This window comes from Dendrobates tinctorius, unplaced genomic scaffold, assembly GCF_039654945.1.
Source record: "Dendrobates tinctorius isolate UK_male_01 unplaced genomic scaffold, ASM3965494v1 ptg000073l, whole genome shotgun sequence".
Lineage (NCBI taxonomy): Eukaryota > Metazoa > Chordata > Amphibia > Anura > Dendrobatidae > Dendrobates > Dendrobates tinctorius.
In genome coordinates, this window is record NW_027361741.1 from 35,560,928 (window position 1) to 35,587,973 (window position 27,046).

General features: G+C 44.8%; 1 protein-coding gene and 1 long non-coding RNA gene across 2 annotated transcripts in view; one reads left to right on the forward strand and one right to left on the reverse strand.

The window, feature by feature from the left end:
- Positions 1–546: 546 nt before the first annotated feature.
- LOC141096321 (uncharacterized) overlaps positions 547–27,046 on the forward strand; it is a 70,242-nt gene continuing 43,742 nt past the window's right edge. Inside the window, exons 1-2 of the long non-coding RNA XR_012233656.1 lie at positions 547–878; positions 4,369–4,512. This is a non-coding gene — a long non-coding RNA (uncharacterized lncRNA). The remainder of the gene's footprint in view (positions 879–4,368; positions 4,513–27,046) is intronic.
- Positions 24,118–26,500, reverse strand: LOC141096247 (uncharacterized). The gene has a single exon (XM_073582760.1). The coding sequence runs from the start codon at positions 26,171–26,173 to the stop codon at positions 24,644–24,646; it is 1,530 nt and encodes a 509-aa protein (XP_073438861.1). The 5' UTR covers positions 26,174–26,500; the 3' UTR covers positions 24,118–24,643.

Consider the following 27,046-nt stretch of genomic DNA (forward strand, 5'->3'; position numbering starts at 1 on the left):
AGAATACATTGGCAAGTGGTATTGTACATGACCTAATCTAATACCGGCAAAAACTAATGTGTTAATCTTAAAATAACAAGTGCTGTGAGTAAATATAACTCATTGGTACGCTCACAGGGCGTGAAGATATATAGTGGACTCACTATACCACTGATGGTGCGGTGGTAGCTGTATACCCGATACACAAGAGACAGGAGAATGAGCTTCAAAAAACCAACGATGTTTATTAAAGGAAGCAAACAAATGAAAAAGGTGCCTGAGGGAAGAACCCTCTGGACCACGACACAGAACCACATAGTGGAGCACCGGGCAAGGTGTACCCCTATACAGGGATTCCCCCCCCCCCGTCACAATACCAGGTGACCTTAATGCCGCGATACCAAGACCAGAGGGACATCCCATACAGACCGTATAGAGGAGATGGCGAGAATCCCAGAAGTTCTGTGTAATCTCAGAAAGGCTGATCTATTCGGCAATGATATCTGGATGGTTCCGAGGAGCCTTGGTCAGTCTGGGGTAGAAACCGAAGTGTCCAGGAGAGGGAACTGCCAGCAGAGGATTCTGAGGAGACAGAGGTATTAGAATAATGCAAACAACGGCCTTCAGAATGCAGAGCACAGCAGAGTGTGGCCTGAGTGGAAGGCAGCGATCCCACAGAATGAACACATTGTTCAAGCACCTCCCTCAAGGGGGAGGATGCCTTTTATGCACAGAACATCACAGCAGAGACAGCCCTAATGGAGAACAGGTGCCCTTCTGTGTTAAGAATATGCAGGAAGTGGGGCGCGCCTCCTAAGAGCATTACCAGGAGACCTGCCAAGAGGATGCAAGTTCTTAGCAGATAAAGGAGCTGCTGATTGTCTGGAGCCATGGACAGGGTGAGTATTACCAGTGGAGCTGCGAGATAGGCGCCGGCCTCCCTGCGCAGCAGAGACCGGGCCTGCGGCTGAGGGCATGACACTCATGTTGTGTATATAATGCCATAAGTACTTGGAATCTGATTTATATTGGCCTCACATCCCAAGAACTACAGGTAAAAACTCACTGCACATGATGTGGATGGTGTGAGCACGTTAAAGACGATCCCCAGTTATATTAAGGCATGCCACAATTGTATCCCCAATAAGATGAATATCTGGGGAACTAATATATGTGTGTATATATATGAGTATGCCTTCTTGTTACAATTTAATGATACAAAATATTGTTTATTTTCTTGGTGGATTATTGACTCCATGTCTTTAGTAGATAATTCATGCTGGCACAGCTGGCGTTAGCGGCAGGCAGACCAGGCAGCTGTCTAGGGCCCCCGCTCCTCCAGTGGCCCCCAGCCAGTGGCGTGCTGCTAATAGCGGGACATCACGCAGCCGCTGTGGGGCCCGCCTACAGCCAGCGTCAACTCCCCCCGCCGCCGCTTTGAACTATACCAGCGGCATTATGACGCTGGGAGGTGGATGCCGCAGCAGCTCAGCCATCTGGAGAATTCGGGGATGACCATGGAGATGTACGGGACCAGCGACATTGAGGTGTGTCTGCTGCCCGTGTGTCACCGTCCCCCTGTGACACCAGCCCCGTTTACTCCATTGTGCTCCTCCTGGCCCCCTTATTTGCCTTGTCCCTCCTTCACTGGTCCCCCAATGCTCCCCATCACCCATGCCTTGAGTCCTCCTGCACCCCCCATGCATTCCCTGCCCCTTATCCCCATGTGACCCGTCTGCCCTGCTCTCAAGTCTCCCCTGCATCCCCTTGTTTCCTCGTCTCTCTAGTCCCATTGTGATCCTTTCTCACCGTGTGTCTCCCACCTACCCTGTCCTCGTAATCCCTGTGCTCCCTTCTTCCCTGCTCCCAAGTCCCCCATCCCCCATCTTCCCTTGTCCCCTTGCAGCCCAGTCTCCCCGTGTTTCTATATCTACTCTGCCCTCCGAGTCCCCTTTTGTCCTCTTGTGCCTGTCTCCCTTGTCCCATTGTGTCAGTCTCCCTTGCCCATTAGTCCCCGTGTGCACCCTTCTCCCCTGCCTCATAGCCCCCTTGTTCCCAGTGTCAGACTGAACAACATTGGGCCCCCTGGAGGATTTGTTTCTTAGGGCCCACTTTTCACCCCCACTCAAGAACCCCATAGCATCTGCAAGGTTTGCACTTTGAACTTTCTTGAAGGAGAAGCCAGGGCCCACCAGAGGATTCTCCAGTTCTCTAGTGGGCCAGTCCAACCCTGCAAGTTGTGCCTGTCTCCCTTTCTTCCTAGGCCCCCTGTGTCACCCTTGTGCCTGTCTCCCCTAAACCCTTTTGTCCTCCACTGCCTCCCTAGTCACCGTTTGCTTGTGTCTTTCTCACTGCCCCTGTGTGGCCCTCCTCCTTACAATTGTCTCATGTTTGCACCATCTCCTGTGCTAATATAATATCAATTGGTTGTGAATTATTATTTTTTTTTCTTATCATTGATTTCTGATATAACTAGTGTGGACTACACCACGCTGCATCACAAAATGGAGAAACCGGTAACAGGAGGTGAGAAACCTAGGGCTGTGTGCACACGTTAGGAATTTACAGCAGATGTTTCTGCACCAAAAAACGTGTCTACTGGCAGGAGAAAAGCTGAAAGAATTGACACACGACAGATATGAAACTGCTTCAAATCTACCAGGAAAAAATAAAGTAGATCTTGTGTCAGATTTAAGAAATCCCAATCACTTTGTTGGTATTGGAAACCTACGGTATCTTTTTTTTTTTTGTGGAAAAAAGTGTAAAAACATTCTCTCTTGGAAGAGGGGTATTATATTCTATGGGGGGGATACATTATATTCTATGGGGGGGTACATTATATTATATTGGGAGGTGGGCTGTATTATATTCTATGGGGGGCTACATTATATTCTATGGGGAGGTGGGCTGTATTATATTTGAGGGGGCTACATTATATTTTATGGGGGGCTGTATTATATTCTATGAGGGAGGATTGCATCATACTCTTTGAAGGGGCTACATTATATTCTATGGGGAGGTGGGCTGTATTATATTCTATGGGGGGCTACATTATATTCTATTGGGGCTGTATTATATTATATTCTATGGGGGTGATTGCATCATACTATGAGGGGGCTACTTTGTATTCTATGGGGTGTTGCATTATATTCTATGGGGGGCTAGATTATATTGTATGGGGGGCTTTATTATACTCCATGAGGGGCTACATTATATTCTATGGGGGCTGCATTATACTATATGAAGAGGGCTACATTGTATTCTATGGAGGGGCTACATTATACTATATAAGGGGGCTACATTATATCGAATGGAGGGGCTGCATTATATTCTGTGGGTGGCTATACTATATGGAGGACTGAGGAGTGTGTTATATTATATAGAGGACTGAGAAATGTATTTTAATATATGTAGGACTATGAGGAGTGTATTAGACTATATGGAGGACTGAGGAGTTTATTATACTATATGGGGACTGAGGAGTGTATTTTAATTTATGGAGGACTGAGCAGTGTTTTTTAACATATGGAGGACAATGAGGAGTGTATTATACTATATAGAGGACTATGGGAAGTGTATAATACTATATGGAGGACTATGGGGAGTGTATTATACTACATAGAGGACTATAGGGAGTGTATTATACAATATGTAGGGCTATGAGGCACATTATATAATATGGAGTACTATGGGGTGTGCATTTTACAATATGGAGGACTGTGGTGCACATTATAATATATGGAGGACTATGGGGTGTATTATACTGAACAAGGAAAATGCTGCATATTCATTGAGTGATTGGATTGTTTATGCCGGAACAAAAATCACTGTTCTCAGCAGCACATCGCTGGTGTAAACTGTAGATGTGCTGCTGATAACATGATACTGTATGGGGACAGATTGATCTAATAGTGATTGTTCGGATACCATCATTCTTTCTCAGCTGGTGTAAAGAGGTCGGAAAACAAGCGTGAAATGACTTCAATATTATTGATCACACTTGTTTAACGGCCTGAACACAGCGCACGTAAATACAACAGAAATGCTTCTGTGTGATGTGCAATATGTTAGCATTTTGGGCCCCATTTTAAACTTTTGCCTAGGACCCCACTTTGCCTAAAACTGGCCCTGCATGTTGGGAGTGTCTATTGTGCTCACTTTTATAATCCCGCTATTTAAGGCGTAGAGCTGTTTTTGGCATATTGTGAATGTAACCTGCTTTCTGTCCTGATGATATTGTTTCCGTTGTTATTCTGTGTTTTCCCATCTCTGAACAGATGGACTACTGGACAGTGTGGAGGCCATATACTATAGGAGGCTTATTTAGGTCATAATATGGACTTATATTTTTTATTCAGGAGCATTTTAATAGCACTGTTATTTTTAAAGGACTCCATGTCTGGATGTGCTGCAGGATACTGGAGAAGATGGAAGTCTAAAGAAACGAGATGAGGATGAGAAAAGTCATCATGGCGTCTGGACAAGATGGCGACAAAGAGAAAGAAAAGACTCAGAGAAGTGGTCACTATTAAGGTACCAGGATGGAAATTTTTATTTTTTTTTTTTTTACTCTTTTTATTGAAAGATTCCACAAATTAATACAACAAGCATATGACATTGCAGTATAGAATACGGATCAGCATATCATTATCAACCAAAGTAGATATAGAAGCATACTTTCAACAATAGAGTAAACAAACACTACAAATAAAGTATAACATTTCTACAAAGCATTGCACCATCAAGCCAACAGGTTCTTTATCAGAGTTTGAGTCTGTATTTATTCAGATTGTAACAAATATTTATTCTTAAGATCAATTTTTACTTGCTGATACTGTCTGCGTCTCATCAGTAGTGAGGTTCCTGTATAGTCCGCAGTCTGATAAAGACTGATAACAACTCCCAGCATCTCCTTACCATTGTTAAGGACATACTGCGAGTTGTAGGTTCATGAGATACAAATGTATATGCGCCTGACTTAGGCTGGGTTCACACGTAGCGTTTTTTTGCGTTTTCACGGCAATTTTAAATGAGCGATTTTGCCACGAAAATGCAAAAAACCAGCATCCCATGCAATCCTATGGGATTCCGCAATGCTGTGCTAATGCTGTGGATTTTCCCGTGGCGGAATCGCATCGCGGTAAAATACGCAGCATGCTCATTAATTTTGCGGAATCGCGGCGATTCCTCCCACAAAGGAATGCATTGTTCTGCTTACTTTCTGCATGTACCTGTGCCCACCATGCAAAAAGTAAGCAGAACATTTGCGGATGGTACCCACGGTCCGGAGGAGAGGAGACTGTCCTCCGGGCTCTGGGTACCATATCCCTGTAAAAAATAGAATTAAAAAAATAGAATTAAAATAAAAAATATTGTTATTCTCACCTTCCGATGGCCGGCGATCTTCTTCCCGCCTCTCTCCACGCTCCCGACATCTTCCAGTCCCAGTAATCCTTTGCGGTCTTGCGGGAGCGTGACGTCTCACGGTAATTCGCGATGGCGTCACGGGAGCGTGACGTTTTCTGCAAGCTAATTCCGCTTGCAAATCGCTAGTTTTTCCGTGGGAAAATTGCAGGAATTTAAAATGCGATTTTCCCGCAGAATGGATTTCCGGAATTCTCGCGGTAACTTCCGCGGGAATTCCTCTACGTGTGAACTTAGCCTTAGAAGGATTCAGCTCGTCAGTTATTAATCACATGATGTCATAAGCCTAATGGAAAAGGGAAGAATTAGCTGGGTAGAAAGGCAAAATGGGCGCCTTCGGCTTCATCTGCCTTGGGCACCAAAATACTTTGTTACTGCCCTGATAACGGATAATGCAAAATCCTACATGACCTATCAGTGTTCTACGATTTGGGTTGAGGACACTTATTGTATGTGGGCTGGTGTATTTTGTGTGCCAGGGCTGCTGTTTAGACCCAATTCGGCCCTAAATCCCATCATGTATCTGAATGCAAGGAAGAGTGTGAACTTGTGCTAATTGTGCAGTAACACTTTGTCATCTCTGCTCCGTCTTGTCTTCCAGCGCAGGGTTAAATTGCTCTGACTCCATATCTGGCTTCATGGCTTGATCATAGATGCTGGATCCTGATCCCCAACAAAATCCCACCAACCCAAGATGGTGAAAGAAACACACAAAACACTATTATTGGATGTTAAATCGACCAAATTTTATTCCAAATCTCATAATTATTATTTCATTCAGTGTCTGAAATTTAGAATCAGCCAATTACTATGAAAAAGACACTGAAAATGGCAGAACCCCCGACTCACGAAGAATCATCCTTCAGCACTCAGGAGAGGAAAAACCCCCTGTGGTGGAAACCTCTAGGGAACCATGGCTGTAGGACTGCCCTTCCCTTGGGCTTAGAAGGTTAATGCCAACATGTAACAGCAAATTGTACCAGAATTTGTACATTGTATCATATTTGTTATGGAGAAGCCTAATGCGACCTCTCCAGGCCGTCCATATAAAGGTGAAGGCGGCGAGTACCGGACGTGAGGGAGATCTGGCTGCAACATCTGTCACCCCATTGATCTGGCTGGCTAGGCGGTATGGCTGATCTGGCTGGCTGGGCGCTATGGCTGATCTGGCTGGCTAGGCGGTGTCCCCTTCCTCCCATTGTGGAGTGATGAAGCTCCAGGTCTCCAGACACATCAAGTACGGCTCCTCCTACGGCTGAATGACTTGTGGTTCTGGAATCTTCTCCTGTATTATTGATGCGTGTGTTATGACATCAGCGCAGTTGCCATAGTTACCAAAGGTGTTTTATACTGTGGCTTCATTGGCTAGAAAGTCCCTCTGTGTTCCAAAGAATTAACCCTTGAATGACTGACAATGTGCCTTTCTTCAGAAGCCTGTAAAATAAACTTGTCACTAGACAGGACCATTATCATTATTATATTATAAAGTTGCCCCAACCAAAGTCTAATAAGTGAGCGCATCGTCAGAGTTGATGTGTAAGAAGCACAATAATTCCATTAAGCCCTACTAAATGTATAAATGCACAATATGAGAACAACGCAGTCTCATAGAAAATGTATGATACCGAGGTGAATGCAGTTAGATATAGGAGGCTATATAGGGGCTCATACTGTATGTAAGAGGCTATATGGGGACTCACACTGTATATAGGAGGCAAACACTGTATATAGGAGGCTATATAGGGGCTCATACTGTATATAAGAGGCTATATGGGGACTCACACTGTATATAGGAGGCAAACACTGCATTCAGGAGGCTATATGTGGGGTCATACTGTATATAAGGGGCTATATGTGGGCTCATACTATATATAGGAGGCTATTTGCGGCCTCATACTGTATATAGCAGGCTATATGCGGCCTTATACTGTATATAGGAGGCTATGTGCAGGGTCATACTGTATATAGGAGGCTATGTGCAGGCTCATACTGTATATAGCAGGCTATATGCGGCCTTATACTGTATATAGGAGGCTATGTGCAGGCTCATACTGTATATAGGAGACTATGTGCAGGCTCATACTGTATATAGGAGCCTATATGCGGCCTTATACTGTATATAGGAGGCTATGTGCAGGCTCATACTGTATATAGGAGGCTATGTGCGGGCTTATACTGTATATAGGAAGCGATGTGCAGGCTCATACTGTATATAGCAGGCTATATGCGGCCTTATACTGTATATAGGAGGCTATATGCGGCCTTATACTGTATATAGGAGGTTATATGCGGCCTTATACTGTATATAGGAGGCTATGTGCAGGCTCATACTGTATATAGTAGGCTATGTGCAGGCTCATACTGTATATAGGAGCCTATATGCAGCCTTATACTGTATATAGGAGGCTATGTGCAGGCTCATACTGTATATAGGAGGCTATGTGCAGGCTCATACTGTATATAGGAGCCTATATGCGGCCTTATACTGTATATAGGAAGCGATGTGCAGGCTCATACTGTATATAGCAGGCTATATGCGGCCTTATACTGTATATAGGAGGCTATATGCGGCCTTATACTGTATATAGGAGGTTATATGCGGCCTTATACTGTATATAGGAGGCTAAGTGCAGGCTCATACTGTATATAGTAGGCTATGTGCAGGCTCATACTGTATATAGGAGCCTATATGCAGCCTTATACTGTATATAGGAGGCTATGTGCAGGCTCATACTGTATATAGGAGGCTATGTGCAGGCTCATACTGTATATAGGAGCCTATATGCGGCCTTATACTGTATATAGGAGGCTATGTGCAGGCTCATACTGTATATAGGAGGCTATGTGCAGGCTCATACTGTATATAGGAGCTATGTGTGGCCTCATACTGTATATAGGAAGCGATGTGGGCTCATACTGTTTATAGGAGGCAATTCAAAAGAAGGAAATATCCAGCTACAGGTCCAAGGAAAAATTGTTAAAAACAAAAAATGAAGGAGACAGATAAAGTGGCGCCTGAGTTAAAGGGTTTGTAACTGCTGCGAGTCTAGATACCAACCACAAGGAAATCAAAAGGATTATAAATCTTTGTGATAGACTCGCGCTGAAAGAAACAAGAAGTGGGAGAAAAGCTAGTCATTTATTAATGAGACAAATATAAGAATATTTAATGGGTAAAACCTGACAAGAATAAACAATAGATTGCAGTTATCCCAATCGTGGGGATAAATAGCTGACAAATAAAAGTGATTAGTATAACTTAATAAATGTATCTCAACTCGCCCAGTACAAAGCTGTGGAAGAAATGGTAGTTAATGGAAATAGCAAGTATTGCACTCAAACAGTTGATGAACCAAGGAGAGATGGCATGTACCTGAGTAGAATTCTCCTAGAGGCTGCAAATAAGAGCGGCAGGAAGAAAAGGGTTAATATGTACATAGAACACACAATTGGGTGAAAATATTAAATGGTCATAAGCAATATGTCCCGGTCCTGAAGAAGAAAACTGAGTTTTCTGAAACGTTTTGGTTTTGGCCCTCTTTGCCACCCGTACCTCCATCCAGCAGCAGTTACGCGGCACCACGTGATCCACCTCGTCACACAGGTCCTGTTCCTACTGCACATCCGCCGGGATGCGGCTATCGACCATGGTGACCGGATCCCCGCCAACCACTGGAGGGCAGGAGCGCTGGTCTCACACGTCACCTCGGCATATCGCCACATCTCCCAGGTCCGACCTTTACTGCACCAGCCAGAACGCAGTCACCAGATCCTACACAGACTATTGGAGGTATTGTGAGAAGCAACACTCGCATACAACTATATATGGTGAAATCACCTTGTACTGTTGAGCGCGCTATTTCACTGGGCACGAGCCCTCCACTCATTGGAGAAAGTACATGGAGTAGCTGTCACCGGCCGGGGCACCTCTCCCCACGGCTATAGACATTGGACTATTTTATGAATGCAGGTATATACCAAGCATTAACTATGGACTAAGGATATAATCTTTATGCCGGGACATATTGCTTATGACCAATTTTAATTTTAACCTTTTTATATATGTTCGCCTGTATGTTTTTATTTGCCAGTGTGGGCGAGGTTTGGGGTTTCCAGATGTTTTCGGCTGGTTAATCAACTTTTTAAAAAAGTCGATAAATTTGGCACAAATGTCCTCCAGTGTCACCCTGGAATGATTTTATGCACGTCAGATACACTTAGAGAAACGTGTGACTTTATGCACTAAACAGTCACAAAACCGGTCACAAAAATAAACAGCATTTTTTATTTTAGACACAATTCATGAAACCTGTGTCAAAATTTTGGCCAATTTGGCGTAAAAAACATCAGCAAGTACCACAAGACAAAGGAAATAGAAAGTGCCTTAAAAAATGCAAATGAAGATTTAGGATAAATTTAAAGACAACCTGTTACCATGTCAAAAGTGGTCAAGTTCTGTTCTTTTTTTATTCCTGCAGCTCCGCTGAGTTTTCTGGGGATTTTTTTTCTTTTTTTTTTTTTCTTTTAAATTGGTCATAAGGTATGGTCTTTTTATTTAGTTCTATTTGTTATAGTCTTTACCAAAAGGGCTTGCTTTATAGGATTCTCTGGGGTGTGTCTTTAGTCTCTCTGCATAATTGCCCTGTGAGCCCACCCCCATAGTATTAGTATAAATGATAGCTCTTAATAAAAAGGCCCATATCTCTGGAACTGTATGACGGATAAAAAAAAATCTGGAATACTCTGAAGCAGTGGGAATAAAATAAGAGCAAAACCTGATGACATCTGACATTCTTTAAATGGGTGGTCCAAAATACAAGTCCATTTTCAGCCTAAATCCCTGTGATTTTAATGCTATAATCTAATCTATTTTTTAATATACCTCAGTGTAAAATTCCCTACTTTTCCCTAATTACAGTAACTGATTTTTATTATATATATATTATTACATACTGTATATACAGTTAGGTCCATATATATTTGGACAGAGACAACATTTTTCTAATTTTGGTTCTAGACATTACCACAATGAATTTTAAGCAAAACAATTCAGATGCAGTTGAAGTTCAGACTTTCAGCTTTCATTTGAGGGTATCCACATTTAAATTTGATGAAGGGTTTAGAAGATTCAGCTCCTTAACATGTGCCACCCTGTTTTTAAAGGGACCAAAAGTAATTGGACAATTGACTCCAAGGCTATTTCATGGACAGTTGTGGGCAATCCCTTCGTTATGTCATTCTCAATTAAGCAGAAAAAAAGGCCTGGAGTTGATTTGAGGTGTGGTGCTTGCATTTGGAAGGTTTTGCTGTGAAGGAAACATGCGGTCAAAGGAGCTCTCCATGCAGGTGAAACAAGCCATCCTTAAGCTGCAAAAAGAGGAAAAAACCCATCCGAGAAATTGCTACAACATTAGGAGAGGCAAAATCTACAGTTTGGTATAGCATATACTTACCCCCTCCTGGCGCGGGCTCTGTGCAGCCCCTTCTCCCGGTCTCAGGCTCCTTCCTGCAGCGGTCACGTGGTACCGTTCATTAAAGTCATAAATAAGTTCATATTCATGACTTTAATGAGCGGTACCACGTGACCGCTGCAGCAAGGAGCCTGACACCTGGGAGAAGCAGGGGGGCTACAGAAACCACGCCAGGGAGGAGGTAAGTATGATAGGACACTCCCGCTCCCCCTCCCCCGCTGACCCCCTGGTATATGATATGCGTATAAGCCGAGAGGGAGACTTGCAGCCCAAAAAAATGGGCTGAAAATCTCGGCTTATACGCGAGTATATAAGGTATATACTGTATATGTGTGTGTATATATATATATATATATATATATATATACACTGCTCAAAAAAATAAAGGGAGAACACTCAAACAACACATCCTAGATCTGAATGAATGAAATATTCTCATTGAATACTTTGTTCTGTACAAAGTTGAATGTGCTGACAACAAAATCACACAAAAATAATCAGTGGAAATCAAATTTATTAACCAATGGAGGCCTGGATTTGGAGTCACACACAAAATTAAAGTGGAATGTAATGTCCTTAAAACAAGTCAAAATGATGCTCCGTATTGTGTGTGGCCTCCACGTGCCAGTATGACCTCCCTACAACGCCTGGTCATGCTCCTGATGAGGCGGCGGATGGTCTCCTGAGGGATCTCATCCACTAACTGTCATGATCTAGGAAGGGATTTCGCTTTGACCCGTCCTGGTTAGACTATGGGTTAATTGTGCTGCCTCTCTCTGGCAGAAGGAGGCTATTTAGTGCTCACTGAACCTGGGTCCGGTGTCAGTTATACTCCTGCCCTCGGCTGAGTTAAGTGACCTCTTGTATACGTGTGCCTGATAACCTGTTGCCTGCTTGGTTGTGATCTGGTTCTGTCCCTGTTACGAGTTCTGCCTGACCCTCTTGTACTGCCCTACCTCTCGTGTATGACTCTCTGCTTGTGACCCGACTTCTCTCTGCTCGTCCCCTTCCTACCACGGCCCCTGAGCGTATGACCGTGGATGCATTTTTTGATGCCCTGGGGCATATTTATGATGAGCCTGATCGGATGCGTATGGCTGAGGACATGTTGATGAATGTTTGCCAGGGGAAGCACTCAGCCGAGTGGTTTTGCTCAGAGTTCAGACGCTGGGCTGCTGAGGTCTGCTGGAACGACGACGCCCTCCGGGGGTTGTTCCATAGAGGTCTGTCTGAGCATCTGAAAGACGCCTTGGCTCTCCACCCCCCACCTGATTCCCTGGAGGAGGCTATGACAGGCCGTCCGGATGGATCGCAGGTTACGGTAGGGAGTGATACAAACCGAGATATCATTATTCTCCCAAGGAAGGGGAGCCAGTTCTACATTTAAAATCACAGAGATGGGAACCAACGACCTTAAGGAGGAAGAAAGGAGACAACGGCGCGTGAGAAAATGCTGTTTTCACAGTGGCGAGTCTGGACATTGGAAAAAGGATTGCCCTTCCCGGCCACTAACCAACAAGCGACTGAGCCCGGGTGATTATCGTGGAGGTCACCCAGGCTCTCAGGTACCCTTTTCTGCCTTCTCTAAAATGTTGTTTCAAGTGGAACTTTGTTGTGGGAGTGTCTCCACATCCACTTCTGCCTTCGTGGATTGCGGTTCATCATTGAACTTTATTGACTCTGACTTGGTGTCCAGGTGTAAGTTAGGGACAGTTAGGTTGGAGACTCCGATTCACATTGTTGCTATTGACAAAACACCACTGGTTAAGAATGACATTATGTTTCGTACTGAAGAGTTTCTCCTTAAAGTGAGTTCCTTGCACCAGGAACGTATTTCATGTTTTGCAATGAATAACCTGCCTGCGGGACTGGTGTTGGGGTTCCCCTGGTTACAAGTGCATAATCCTGTGATTAATTGGGAATCTCGGGACATTGTTAAATGGGGTCCCTATTGCTCTGAGAAATGTCTTGTTTCTGTGTCTTCGGTGGGTCTAGAAGGTATTCCGGAGTGCCTGATAGATTATACAGACGTTTTCTCCGAAAAAGAGGCTGAGGTTTTACCACCACACCGCCCATTTGATTGTGCCATTGACCTGGTTCCAGGTGCTAAATTGCCCAAAGCCCGCTTGTATAACCTCTCAGGTCTGGAACGGGCTGCGATGAAGGAATATATTTCCGAGAGTCTCCGTAAGGAACATATTCGTCCTTCTGTTTCTCCTGTGGCAGCGGGGTTCTTTTTTGTAAAGAAAAAAGACTGTGGTTTACGCCCATGCCTCGATTTCCGTGAGTTAAATAAAATAACTGTGAGGAATACGTATCCCCTTCCACTTATTCCTGATTTATACAATCAGTTGTCCGGAGCTAAGTGGTTTTCGAAATTAGATCTACGGGGAGCGTATAACCTTATCCGAGTCCGGGACGGAGATGAGTGGAAAACCGCTTTTCTCACTACTGAAGGGTTGTTTGAAAATTTGGTCATGCCTTTCGGCCTGACCAATGCTCCAGCGGTCTTCCAAAATTTCATAAATCATGTGTTCTCTGATTTGATTGGACGTTTTATGGTGGTGTATTTGGATGATATTTTAATCTACTCTCCTGATAAACAGGCTCACATTGGTCATGTTCGGGCAGTTCTCCAAAGGCTCAGGGAAAACTGTCTTTTTGCTAAACTTGAAAAATGTTTATTTTTTGTTCAGGAACTGTCCTTTCTGGGGTTCATTGTGTCTGCTGAAGGGTATCGCATGGATACTAATAAGGTGCAGGCCATTGTCGAGTGGGTTCAGCCTTGTGATTTGAAAGCTCTGCAGCGTTTCCTAGGGTTCGCTAATTATTATCGTAAATTTATAAGGGGGTTCTCACAGGTGGTTAAACCCCTCACAGACATGACTCAAAAGGGGGCCGATGTCAAGAATTGGTCAACCGCAGCGGTAGCGGCATTTGTTTTTGAAAAAATGTTTCATGTCTATCCCGGTTCTTATTCAACCGGACCCGTCTGAACCATTTATTGTTGAGGTAGACGCCTCAGAGGTGGGGGTGGGGGCGGTATTGTCCCAGGGACCCACCACTTTGACCAATTTAAGACCTTGCGCCTTTTTCTCAAAGAAGTTCTCCCCTGCGGAGAGAAACTATGATGTGGGGAATCGGGAACTTCTGGCCGTAAAATTGGCCTTTGAAGAATGGAGGCATTTTTTGGAGGGGGCTGTCCATCCTATAACGGTAATCACGGACCACAAAAACCTAGCTTACATTGAGTCAGCTAAAAGGTTGACTCCCAGACAGGCTAGATGGTCACTTTTTTTTTCCCGATTCAACTTCTCGATCACTTTTCGGCCAGGATCCAAGAATATCAGAGCGAATGCGTTGTCACGCAGTCTAGATCCGGTGTCCCCCCCGGAACCTCCATCCTCCATTCTTCAGCCTGAGGTGGTGGTGGCAGATGTTTCTAATGTGTTTGAGCGGGAGATTCGAGAAGCCCAGTCTCTTGCACCTCCAGCTAAGCCGGGGGATAAACTTTTTGTGCCAGCTCAGTTTCGTCTCAAGGTCCTCCAGGAGTTCCATGACTCACTTCTGGGTGGACATCCAGGGATCTCAGCCACCCGGAAGGCCATTGCTAGAATATTCTGGTGGTCTTCTTTAGCCTCTGATGTTGGGGAGTATGTGTCTGCGTGTGAGGTTTGTGCCCGTGCGAAAACTCCCCATAACCGGCCGGCCGGGGAATTGGTACCACTGCCAATTCCTGAGAGACCATGGACTCATCTGTCCATGGATTTCATCACCAACCTTCCCCCATCCAAGGGTAATACCGTGGTCTTGGTTGTAGTGGACAGGTTTAGTAAGCAGGCACATTTTGTACCTTTGGCAGCTCTACCTAATGCAGAAACATTGTCCAGATTGTTTGTGGAGCATGTGGTACGGTTGCATGGGGTACCCTTGAATGTGGTGTCTGATAGGGGAGTGCAATTTGTGTCCAGATTTTGGAGAGCTTTTTGTAGGAGGTTGGGTATTGGTCTGTCCTTTTCATCCGCCTACCATCCAGAGACTAATGGGCAGACTGAGCGGACCAATCAGTGTCTGGAGCAAATTCTGCGTTGTTTGACCTCAGCCCGACAGGATGATTGGTGTTCTGTGTTACCATTGGCTGAGTTTGCATTTAACAACCGTATTAACCAGTCTACGGGTACATCTCCATTTTTTTGCAATTATGGGTTTCATCCTCATTTTGGGGAATTTTCCCATTTGAATTCTGGGTGTCCTGGGGTGGATGAGACGATCCAGCGGTTGGGGGAGGTATGGCGGGAGGTCCAGAATAACATTACGAAGGCCCAGGACAAATTTAAATTTTTTGCGGACAAAAAACGATCCGTGGGTCTAGTGTTTCAGGTCGGGGATAAGGTATGGTTATCCACCAAAAATATAAGGCTCAAGGTCCCCTCTGCGAAGCTTGGACCCAAGTTTATAGGTCCCTATGAAATTACTGAAGTAGTTAACCCGGTGGCTTTTCGGTTGAGTCTCCCGCCATCTCTACGGATCCCTAATGTTTTCCATAAGGCCCTTTTGAAACCTGTGAGGTCCGGTGGGGAGGGATCATCATCTTCCCCGCCACCGGTTTTGGTAGACGGGCAGGCTGAGTACGAGGTGGAACGAATTGTCGACTCCAGGTTGGTCCGTCGTGCCCTTCAGTATCTGATACATTGGAAGGGCTACGGTCCTGAGGAACGCTCGTGGGTTCCTGCTCGATCAGTTCATGCGGATCGGTTGATCTGAGCCTTTCACGCCAAGTACCCTGAGAGACCTGGGGGTCCGGTGGCCCCCCATTGAGAGGAGGGTACTATCATGATCCAGGACGGGATTTCGCTTTGACCCGTCCTGGTTAGACTATGGGTTAATAGTGCTGCCTCTCTCTGGCAGAAGGAGGCTATTTAGTGCTCACTGAACCTGGGTCCGGTGTCAGTTATACTCCTGCCCTCGGCTGAGTTAAGTGACCTCTTGTATACGTGTGCCTTGTGCCTGATAACCTGTTGCCTGCTTGGTTGTGATCTGGTTCTGTCCCTGTTACGAGTTCTGCCTGACCCTCTTGTACTGCGCTACCTCTCGTGTATGACTCTCTACTTGTGACCCGACTTCTCTCTGCTCGTCCCCTTGGTACCACGTCGCCCTCTTGTGTATGACCTTTGGCTTTGTCTGACTATCCGTCTGTTTGTCCCTCCTGTACCTTGTTTGCCCGTACTGTTGTGACCTCCGTTTTGCCTGAGTTGTTGTATGGTGTCCTGTCATATCTGAAAGCAGGACGCTAAGCCCCGCCCCCTTGCAGTCACATGACCATAGGTCCTGTGCCAGCTTGCTCATTTTCAGTGTCCGCAGGTCCCGTGCCTCTTTACTTTCCAGCGCTGACTGGACCCTGACACTAGTGATGGGAAGTTCGGCTCTTTTTGGCGATCCGGCTCATTCGGCTCCGCTCACCATAAAGAGCTGGCTCTTTTGGCTCTTTTAACGGCTCTTTTTTTAATATTAATCCGTTTTCCCCAGTCCTCGTTCCAGGTCTTTGCCTGTAAAGTGAGGGCCTCATTCTCCACCTATATAAGGATCTAGTGAGGCAGTGTAGACTGTTATTCAGCATTGCTGTCTCCTCAGATTGCCAGCTCTTGTGATCAGGCCCCGGCTCCTTGGTTGCAGACAGTCTTACCATATATTCCTTTCTAATCTGTGGCGTTTTTTGTACATGTCCTGTCTGGATTAGTAAGTGCTGCAATCTGTGTTGGCGCTGTATAAGAGTATAATCCGTAAAAGGTATGTTGGAAGCACTGTGCCAACACACACTCCAAAATATGTAAGCAAAGCATACTGAATGGTAAAATCAGACACTAAGAGTAGCTGACTGGCAGGGGTGCTCGGTGTCGCACCCTCACTGGTCAGACATTGCTGACCTATTCTAAGGTTAGGCCGGTTTCACATTTGCGCTTTATGGCGCTGCGACGGCCTGCGCACGGCCACCCCCTGCCCGCCCCATCCGGTCATCGCCGCCTACTAGCGCACATGGACGCTTGCGATCTGCGAACCCTATCTTTAGCATAGGGTGCGCAGATCGTGCGCTGGCTGTGCGCTAGTAGGATTTTGCCGTGCGCTGTGCACTTTTGAAGGTGCGCCTGTGTGCGCCGAACGCAGCATGTTGCATTTTGGCGCACTCAGCGCATCTTCAAAAGTGCGCAGCGCACGCCAAAATCTTACTAGCGCACGGCCAGCGCACGATCTGCGCACCCTATGCTAAAGATAGGGTGCACAGATCGCAAGCGTCCATGTGCGCTAGTAGGCGGCGATGACCGAATGGGGCGGGGCTTAGCGGCGGCCGTGCGCAGGCCGTCGCAGCGCCATAAAGCGCAAATGTGAAACCGGCCTTAGCCAGTATTAAAGTCATGGACAACCTCGCATGTGTACTTATTTGAAGCCTGCAAAATGATTTGGACTAGGGCCAGTTTTGTTTACATATTACACTGAAAAGATCCTTTCTGTTCCCCAAGTGGAACAATTCCTCCTGACTCCCCTATTACTGTATTGTAATAAAGTCATGTGCAGTAAGAATAGTTTCATATCGGCACTGGTGATCTGATAATGAACCAGCAGTAGCCCAGCGGGACATCTATTCCCCCAGACTAGTAGTCCGCACCTTCATTGCTGTAGTCATTCCCTCTTGGATGCGATTTATTCGCATCCGTGTTTTTTCTGCAAATGGATGCAAACGCATGGAACTGCACCCTGATCAGGATTTGGTTGGAAATGTGAAATTCTGACTTCTGGGGCAGAGGATAGGGGGAGAGGAGAGAGGAGGGAAGAGAGAGGAGAGAGAAAGAGAGAGAGACTGGTGAAAGAAAAAAAGAAAATGGGGCTCGGAGCCTGCGCAGTATGAAATCCACATGCAGATTGGACGCAGGCATCCTGATTCAGGTGCGTCTACATTGACAATCATATGGTTTTGCTGACACACATATCAGGATGTCTGCAGATTTTTTTTAACACCCAAAATCCGCAACAAGCTGCGTTTTGGGAGCACATGGAAAATCCTGATGCAAACGCAGGTCCGTGCCTCCCTATGTTAAGTATAGAGATTGATCTGGATCAGGATTGCTACGCTTCACAACGCACAGTACCAAAACGCTAGTGTGAACGCAGCCCCACTCGTGCAGCCCCTAACCAGGTGCCCCCATGTCATATACATGCTCCCGATACACTTTATTATCATTACCACACTGTAACACAGGGCACAAGCCCTTCTAGTGAGGCGGGAAAGATCCCTGTATGACAGAGCAGCATGCGGACATAGTCTATATTATGTCTGCAGACTGGTCCCATACAGCACATCCCTCGCTTCCGAGCATCAGTGCCACAACACGGATCCCTGCACACGGACCCATGTTGTCCTGGATCCGTGCTCCATGTTAATTCCAGACGTGTAGCCGCGGACCCGTGCGTCTCCCTGTGCCTCGTGTTTTTCAGATGACACAAAACTGCATCAAGTTGCGTTTTTGTGCATCTGATAAAATATGCAGACACAGCGATCTGTGGGAAACCGGTGACAATTGGATGCACACGCAAGTCCCATCCGTTACCACTGAAAGTCAATGGAGACGAAAACGGATCCGTGTGCATCCAAAATATGCAAGTGTGAAACCAGCTTAACCCTATAAGGCCATGTGCACACGGTGCGGATTCTGCTGCGGATCGGCAGCGTTTCAGGCTCTGCGGGTCCGCAGCAGATTTAGGTGCGTTGTACAGTATCATGACTTATGGATATGGGACGGACCCCCACTCCATCTTAAAACCACCATAACTACAGTAAACCTTATTCACTAGAATAATTACACAACACATTATTTTGGTTGTCAAAATGGCCACAGCTTTATTTAAATCACAGGATTAAAACAATCACAGTAGGAGTCAGGTGAAGTGCTAGTACATTGGGATTCACAAGTACTGTGATATCCCCAGCTGTCTGACATACAGAACCAGGACAGACAGCCATAAAGGGGCGGCATGCACTGGCTTGCCATTCAAGCAGAGCCAGTAAACTTTCAGGGCACCAATGACCCCATTATCCTCACTCCTGTGCTTAACCACTGTGTCCGCCCCTGATTGACGTTACCATTACAACGTCCTTGAGGCTGGCCACCAAAGCCGAGCCTGTTCACCACCATGAGGTTTTACATCCTCTATTAGTTAAAATGAGTCCACCTTAACTTGCCTGCAACTTCCACCTGACTCCTAAACCGTAAAGCTGTGACGGGTTATAAATTCACATTTGACACCATTTTTTTTTTCTTTCTTTTTTTTTTTTTTTTTTAATAAATCACTTTAGTAAACTTATAAACTAGAAGTCCCTGCAAAAGCATTAAGGCTGTGTGCACACGCTGCGGATTATGTGCGGATTCATCCGCGCGGATTTTGTAAAATCCGCAGGTGAAACCGCAGGTCAAAATACCTGCGGTTTTACCTGCGGATTGCTCTGCGGTTTTGCCCTGCGGTTTTTCATCTCCTCAATGGAGGAGATGGCAAACCGCAGGAGAATCCGCAGAAAGAATTGACATGTCAATTCTTTCTGCGGATTGAAAACCGCAGATAATCCGCGAGGAAAATTCCGCACCGTCTGCACTGCGGTTTTTGATTCCCATAGGGAATCATGGTACTGTACACCGCAGCAGAAACTGCTGCGGGTCCGCAGCGGCCAAAACCGCTGCGGAACCGCAGCAAAATCCGCAGCGTGTGCACACAGCCTAAGGGGACTAACTTGGCAAACCTCCGACTCACAAAGAGTCATCCTACAGCACTCAGGAGAGGAAAAACCCCCTGTGGAGGAAACCTCTAGGGAACCATGGCTGAAGGATGGCCCTTCCCTTGGGCTTAGAAGGTTAATGCTGTTAACTCTTTATAGCCATGATAAAATTGAACCTGGAACAAAATATTCAATGGTAAGTTAAAAAATACAATAAAGCATTCATCATACAAGCAATAATTAAAACGTTTTAGGACAATGATTATAGACAGGGCGGGTGGGTGGGAAATGCTTCCTCCTGTTCATCCTGTGCAAGAAAGAGGGAGAGACACAGATTTCCTGCTCTATATAAGCCCCACCCTCCTCACAGTAACCCACCAGGCACAGACATACTGGGCTTCTTACTCTTAAAGCAACATCCCTCGTGCTTAAAATCTATACCACTATACCAAAAAAGCTGCAGGAGTAAAGGTCCACCCATCCCCAAGTCATGTCCTCCTCCGCCTATGGCTCCAGTGGTTTCTTGACTTATGGATATGGGACGGACCCCCACTCCATCTTAAAACCACCATAACTACAGTAAACCTTATTCACTAGAATAATTACACAACACATTATTTTGGTTGTCAAAATGGCCACAGCTTTATTTAAATCACAGGATTAAAACAATCACAGTAGGAGTCAGGTGAAGTGCTAGTACATTGGGATTCACAAGTACTGTGATATCCCCAGCTGTCTGACATACAGAACCAGGCCAGACAGCCATAAAGGGGCGGCACGCACTGGCTTGCCATTCAAGCAGAGCCAGTAAACTTTCAGGGCACCAATGACCCCATTATCCTCACTCCTGTGCTTAACCACTGTGCCCGCCCCTGATTGACGTTACCATTACAACGTCCTTGAGGCTGGCCACCAAAGCCGAGCCTGTTCACCACCATGAGGTTTTACATCCTCTTAGTTAAAATGAGTCCACCTTAACTTGCCTGCAACTTCCACCTGACTCCTAAACCGCCACCAGAGAGGCCATTTGACACCTTAAATGGACTCGACCCCCATCAACCATGCCTAACAAAGCCATCAACCATTTCTACATGCTACGGAAAGTCTGTGCACACAAGTAATAAAATTAAAATTCCAGAGCTCCGACAGATTAATTTTATCAATGCCATGCTACCAAGTTATGATCGATAATACGGTAACTACAGCAAAATAACAGTTGCTAAACATCCTGCAATGAGGATCCCATAATGGGGAATGTGGAAAGTAAACCATAATTAAGGTCGTAGCCACAATCTGAATACCTGTATAATGACATCTGTCATGCCTCAAAAAACTATTATACCGCATGTATTATAGCCAGCTCTAATAATTCACCAATTCACAGATTTTAGTTCTAGAAACCACCATTATTTACAGTAGCTGTGCAGTAAAATTTCTTAAACCCACTTACTATTACTACCCGAGGAGTGATGAACATATCATTAGAAAGATATTATAAATAGGGAGTAATTAAAAACTGTACACAATATAACAACATTATAACCGACCATAAAATAACGTTCAGAATATCTGGAAGTAGTCATTTAAATAAACCTAAAGCAGAAAAAGTCTACAAAGGCATTATTAATAAAACTGCCACGCCATTATTAATTGTTTTTCATGCGCTTGATAACATTTACTGTTGACCTCTCCAACAGGGTCAAAGGCATTGGGAATAGGCAAATTGCCCTTCGTGTTAATGCTCTTGATTACTTTACCCATAGCTGCTCCCACTGGCTCAAGGGCACCGGGAGTAGGTATACTGCCCTTTGTGTTAATGCACTTGATTATACCCTTAGCCGCTCCCACCAGCTCAAGGGCATCGGGAATAGGCATATTGCCCTTCACGTTAATGCACTTGATTACTTTACCCTTAGTCACTCCCACTGACTCAAGGGCACACAGATTAGGTACATTGCTCTTCAGTTTCATGCACTAGATAACTGCATTGTCCAGACAAAAACCTTGTTCTCTTCTCCCCTCCAGCCGCTGTTCCTGGCTCAGAGGAGCCAATTTCTTCTGTAGGCATGCAAAATATGATTGCCATGACCCCAGGGAATTTACCCTAACAGGGTCCTACAAAATATAAATGCTTCTGTAGACCAGGGGACCATACCGTGATGGTCACCAATCCATACCAGGGGGCCATACCCGAGATGGTTACCCCCTCCACACCAGGGGGCCATACACGAAATGGTTACCCTCCACACCAGGGGTCCATACCTGAGATGATTACCCCTCAAAACCAGGGTGCCATACCTGAAATGGTTACCCTTCCATACCCAGGGGAGGTCAGCGGCCAGTTTATTAACAAATAACAAACATTTACAATAAGTATTAAATACACAATATTATACGACATGAGGGGAGGGTTCTTGGAGCCCCAAAAATTCTGACTAAATATTTGGCAAAAACACAAGAACTTAAAAATCCACGTTACCCTCAGCCGTAAACCACCAGCTCGAGGGCACCAAACATCCCGTTCCGGGAAGTCCAACCACCAAAAGCTCCCGGGTAACACCCCATCCAGAGTTACCCGTCCAGAGCCGCAACCAAAAGCCAGATCCAGAATTTAAACTTCCAATTCCTTTTCGCTGATTCAGCGTCAACTCCAAGAACCCCACCCCAGAGGTCCATACTTAATATGGTTACCCCTACTGACCAATTTATAAATAACTTCCAAGGACCCACTAAAAGGAAAACAAATAACTGTTTTTTTTTTTAAATTCATGTTCTTATTAAGATAAACATAAAATAAACATCAAAGCATAAATAACATTAACACGCTGGGGAGTCCTTGAAGTTCCCAAATCTGGTGATTACCAAACATAAAATGTACCAACAATTACTCCCAGCCGTTACCCCACTAGATCGGGAGCACCATAGCCACAAGGGTTCCAATGTTCACTTGAATTTCCTGGGGATCCGACAAACTCTTGCCGAAACTCCCCTCCACCTTTCACCAGGTCCAGAACCATATTAACTTCCAAAAAGAGGAATCCATATCCCAATGGATCCCCCAGACCAATTTCTAATCAACTTCAAGGACCCCCCCAACCACCAGGCTCCAGGTAATCCACTCAGGCCTGTGCTATCCGCCATCTTAAGTAATATAAAATAAGCACTTGGTGGGTATACACTGATCCCTTTTTTTTAATATAATTATTATTCACACCTTTATTAAAACAAACATACCATAAAACATCAAACATAAATAATATTAACACGCTGGTAGGAGTCCTTGAAGCTCCCAAAAATCTGGTGATTACCAAACATAAAGTGAACATAAAATGTACCAACACTTACTCCCAGCCGTTACCCCACTAGCTCGGGAGCACCATAACCAAAAGGGTTCCAATGTTCACTTGAATTTCCTGGGGATCCGACAAACCCTTGCCGAAACTCCCCTCCACCTTTCACCAGATCCATATTAAATTCCAAAAGGAGGAAACCATATCCCAATGGATCCCCCAGACCATATTTAACCAACTTCAAGGACCCCTCCAAACGCACAAAATGTGGGATAAGTGAGGGTGAAAACCATGCAGGTTTACAACCAAGGTATACAACAGGTTAATAATGGAAAATACTCCATGGTAAGGTCCAGACATAGACAGAGATGGGCAATGCTGTGTTATATGCTGTAACCATAAATGAGAAGCCGCCTGCTCCTCTACAGCAGTTACAGACAGACTCTAATCACCAGCTGCACATAAATGGTAAGAAACATGTAGGTCTAATATAAGCTGCCTGCAGCCATAGGTGTGTGAGCAGAAAACTGCAAGTTCTGTATCCCAGCCAGTCACTCTACTACATACGACAAGAGACAGGGCTGAAAACTGGGCCCATGATGTGTCCTCCAGAGCAATGTGCAGCCTCACACTAGGAGTGCCCACTCACTGCCCGCCATGTGCAGAGTTATTAGTGCTCACTTAAATGTGCCGAGTTACTCCACGATTATTTATTTTACACATGATAAAACATAATCCATTCAGGCCTGTGCTATCCACCATCTTAGGTAATATAAAATAAGCTCTTGGTGGGTATACTCTGATCATGCAATACACGAGGGGGAGGACTAAAGGCAGCAATAGCTACAGAAATCAAGCACTAAGCTGGAAGTCATGTCCAGGTTACATGTACAGCCAGGAAAATAACCTGGAGACACAGGATGTCTATACCCAGCATGATCCGTATATAGCAGAGTGAGAAGTGATATCATGTATACAGGCCTGTGGTACAGGTTAAGTATACAGCACAGGAATAGAGCCTTTACACATATACCACATATAGTGAGTGACCTGGTTACACAGGATCTGCACACCCAGCCTCACAGTATGTAACAGATGTCGGGATCCCTCAGATACTTCTTTCATCCAAAGGACCGATGTTCTTGGGTGTAGGACATCATATGTCTCTAATTGATTGCCCCGTCGAGAAGAATTACACAGACACAAGCTGTATGATACAACTCGGGATGCCTGCTGAGCGCCTCTGCCCCCTCAGTCAAGCTTTCCCCTTTTATAATAAAGAAGTTAGATATTTACAGACATGCGCAATAAAGAAAAGAAAAATAGTTACTTCTACAACAGCTTTGCCATGTAAGCAGGAAATATTTGACCTTGGTTCACAAGGGAAAATGGCTGAGTCATATCCCTGAAGAAAAAATAATGTCCAGCAGATTTTATTTAACTCATTCAGTTCTTATCATTCCCCCTTTGACATCTTCATTTTCCACAATCTGGAACACTGGATCCTGCAACAACAGCGTATAGTGGCTCGTTCACCAGGTACTATCCCAGGCCGACGGGTTGCCCAAGGGAGACAGGTCTTCTACCTTCTCCATCCCCCAGATACTGAAGCCACGTCCATCATTGCAAGAGTACGCTCCTTCATGCCAGAAATGAGATGTCAACCTAGGACTCAAAGGAATAATAGTTAAATTCTTGTTGTTTACAGTCAAACTTCCTTATCTATTTCTACATCTTTTCTTGCATACAGAGATACACCAAAAAACAAGTTTCAATAGCACATATATTATAAGGAGACAAACGGCAATACGTAATAAACTTAGTATAATCCCAGCTATCCAGCCTCCAATACCCTTAAACCAATTAGCTGGATTAAGAAAGGAGAAAGTGTCTGACCACCAACTATCTTTAGTACGATCATTGTCTTTATCATACTGATCTCTAAGTCTTTGAACATCCTCTATTTTTAATTTTAACTTTATAGTACTGTTGGGATCTATATAATGACAGCAAGCGGGTCCGATGACCTGACACATACCACCTTGCGCTGCCGTTAAATAATCTAGTACTATAGTATGTTGATTAGTGACTATAATAAGCTGATTTTGGACAGCAACAGTGGTGTTCAGTATATCCAGTATATCCCAGATTTGATCATCCAAATAATCTGTAGCCCTAACCAATTTATCCCACATTTGAGTAATCATAGGATAAATAAAAATAGAGCTGACAATTTTATTGGCCACACTCATCTGCACTATATGTGGTCTCCCAGAGAGGCGAGGTGTATTGTCAGCGGCTCTTTTGTATAACGTGTGTTTAGGTATGCTCTGAGTATTCAACTGGTCGTTCGGAATAACAAAAGTAGCTGGAGTCAAACGACCCAGAGTACAAGCACCTCTTACCCCTACTGGCAGCCATTTATATGCATTGTCTCCACATACCCAGAACATGTCACTAGGTAAGTCCCATAGGGCTGAATGTTGTAATACCAGTCTATGCACTAAATCGATGAATGCAGATGCATTCTGGAGCATGCACCAAGGTGGAGATTGTCCTAAGGGACTACAATAACCTGCATCAGGATTTCCACAAGGAGAGGTTCCCTTCTCATATCTAGAGGACTCGTTACAAGGCATATTACCGGGAACTTCAATACAAGTTTCGTTAGTGCCCTGGGGAAATAAATTGGAATATTCCCATGACATATTATGTAACCTTCTCTCTAGCAGCATTGGTTTGAAGGCATCAGTAGAGTGAGAAGTTACATTAAAACTAACTTGTAGACCATATGTTGGAACTTGCCCCAGGTAGGTTAACCGAGTTCTATTCCTGGGTACCCAAACCCCTCCTTTATATGTCAAATATTGAAGGTGTGTACTACTTCCTGAAAGGTTACCCTGCCACCAAGGGTATCCTACCCATCCCACAATGGGTATACCAACAGTCATATTCCATAACTTCACATTATTTGTGGCATTATTAGCAAGTGTATCAGAACAATTAGTCCAGGCAAATAACTCTTCAGGTGGAACAGGAATAACCAGAAACGGAATACTTGTGGCTGATACTGGTGAATACGTGCAGATCCAGCAATCTGCTGGAGACTGAGTGTCATTTGACCAGTCTTTCAGTAATTTTTCATGATGTTGTATAAACTTATTATTCAAGGACATTGGAGAATTTAAACTGTCCCACGCAGCTACTATCATTAATATAGACAATGCAGAAAAACCAAACCAAAGCATTATGCACTCTTATGTATTGCTAACTCCTGTGGCTAGTTTGCAATGTGATGCGTGGATCCAGGTTGGTCGTCCTTCCAACTTAACAGAAGTAGGCGTTGTTAGGAGTACTTGGTAAGGTCCTTGGTATCGGGGTTCAAGCGTTTTTCTGGAGTGTTTTTTGACATATACGTAATCACCGGGTTGCAAGCAGTGAGTTCCTTCCACACTGTCTGGATCTGGAATGGAAGAGAAGACTAGAGAATGCATTTGAGTTAAATGCTTTTGCAACTGGATCACATAATTCGTCAAATTATCCACATTAAGTGTTAAGACCTGTGGGTAGTACAACCCTGTGTTTCGTGGTCTTCCAAACAATATCTCGAAGGGTGACAGTTTAGTTTTCCCCGTAGGTGTGTATCTTACTGAGAATAATGCTAATGGGAGACACTCTGGCCATGGTCTACGGGTCTGTTCCATGGTTTTCTGTATTTTTAATTTTAGTGTCCCATTCATTCTTTCTACCTTCCCTGAACTCTGTGGGTGGTAGGGTGTATGGAACGCCTGTTCTACACCTATCATTTGCATTACATTTTGCATTACCTCAGCAGTAAAGTGTGTACCTCTGTCTGATTCGATTGTTTCAGGTACACCGAATCTTGGTACTAGCTCCATCACTAGTTTATTTGCAGTGGCTCGAGCTGTGGCCGTTTTCACTGGGTAGGCTTCTGGCCATCCGGAGAACATGTCAACACACACCAGAACATACTCATATGGTCCACTTCTGGGGAGTTGAATGTAGTCGATTTGTAGTCTCTGAAAAGGATATAACGGCCTAGGACTGTGTTTCCGTGGAGTCTTTACCACTTGTCCAGGATTGTGTGCTAGGCATATGGG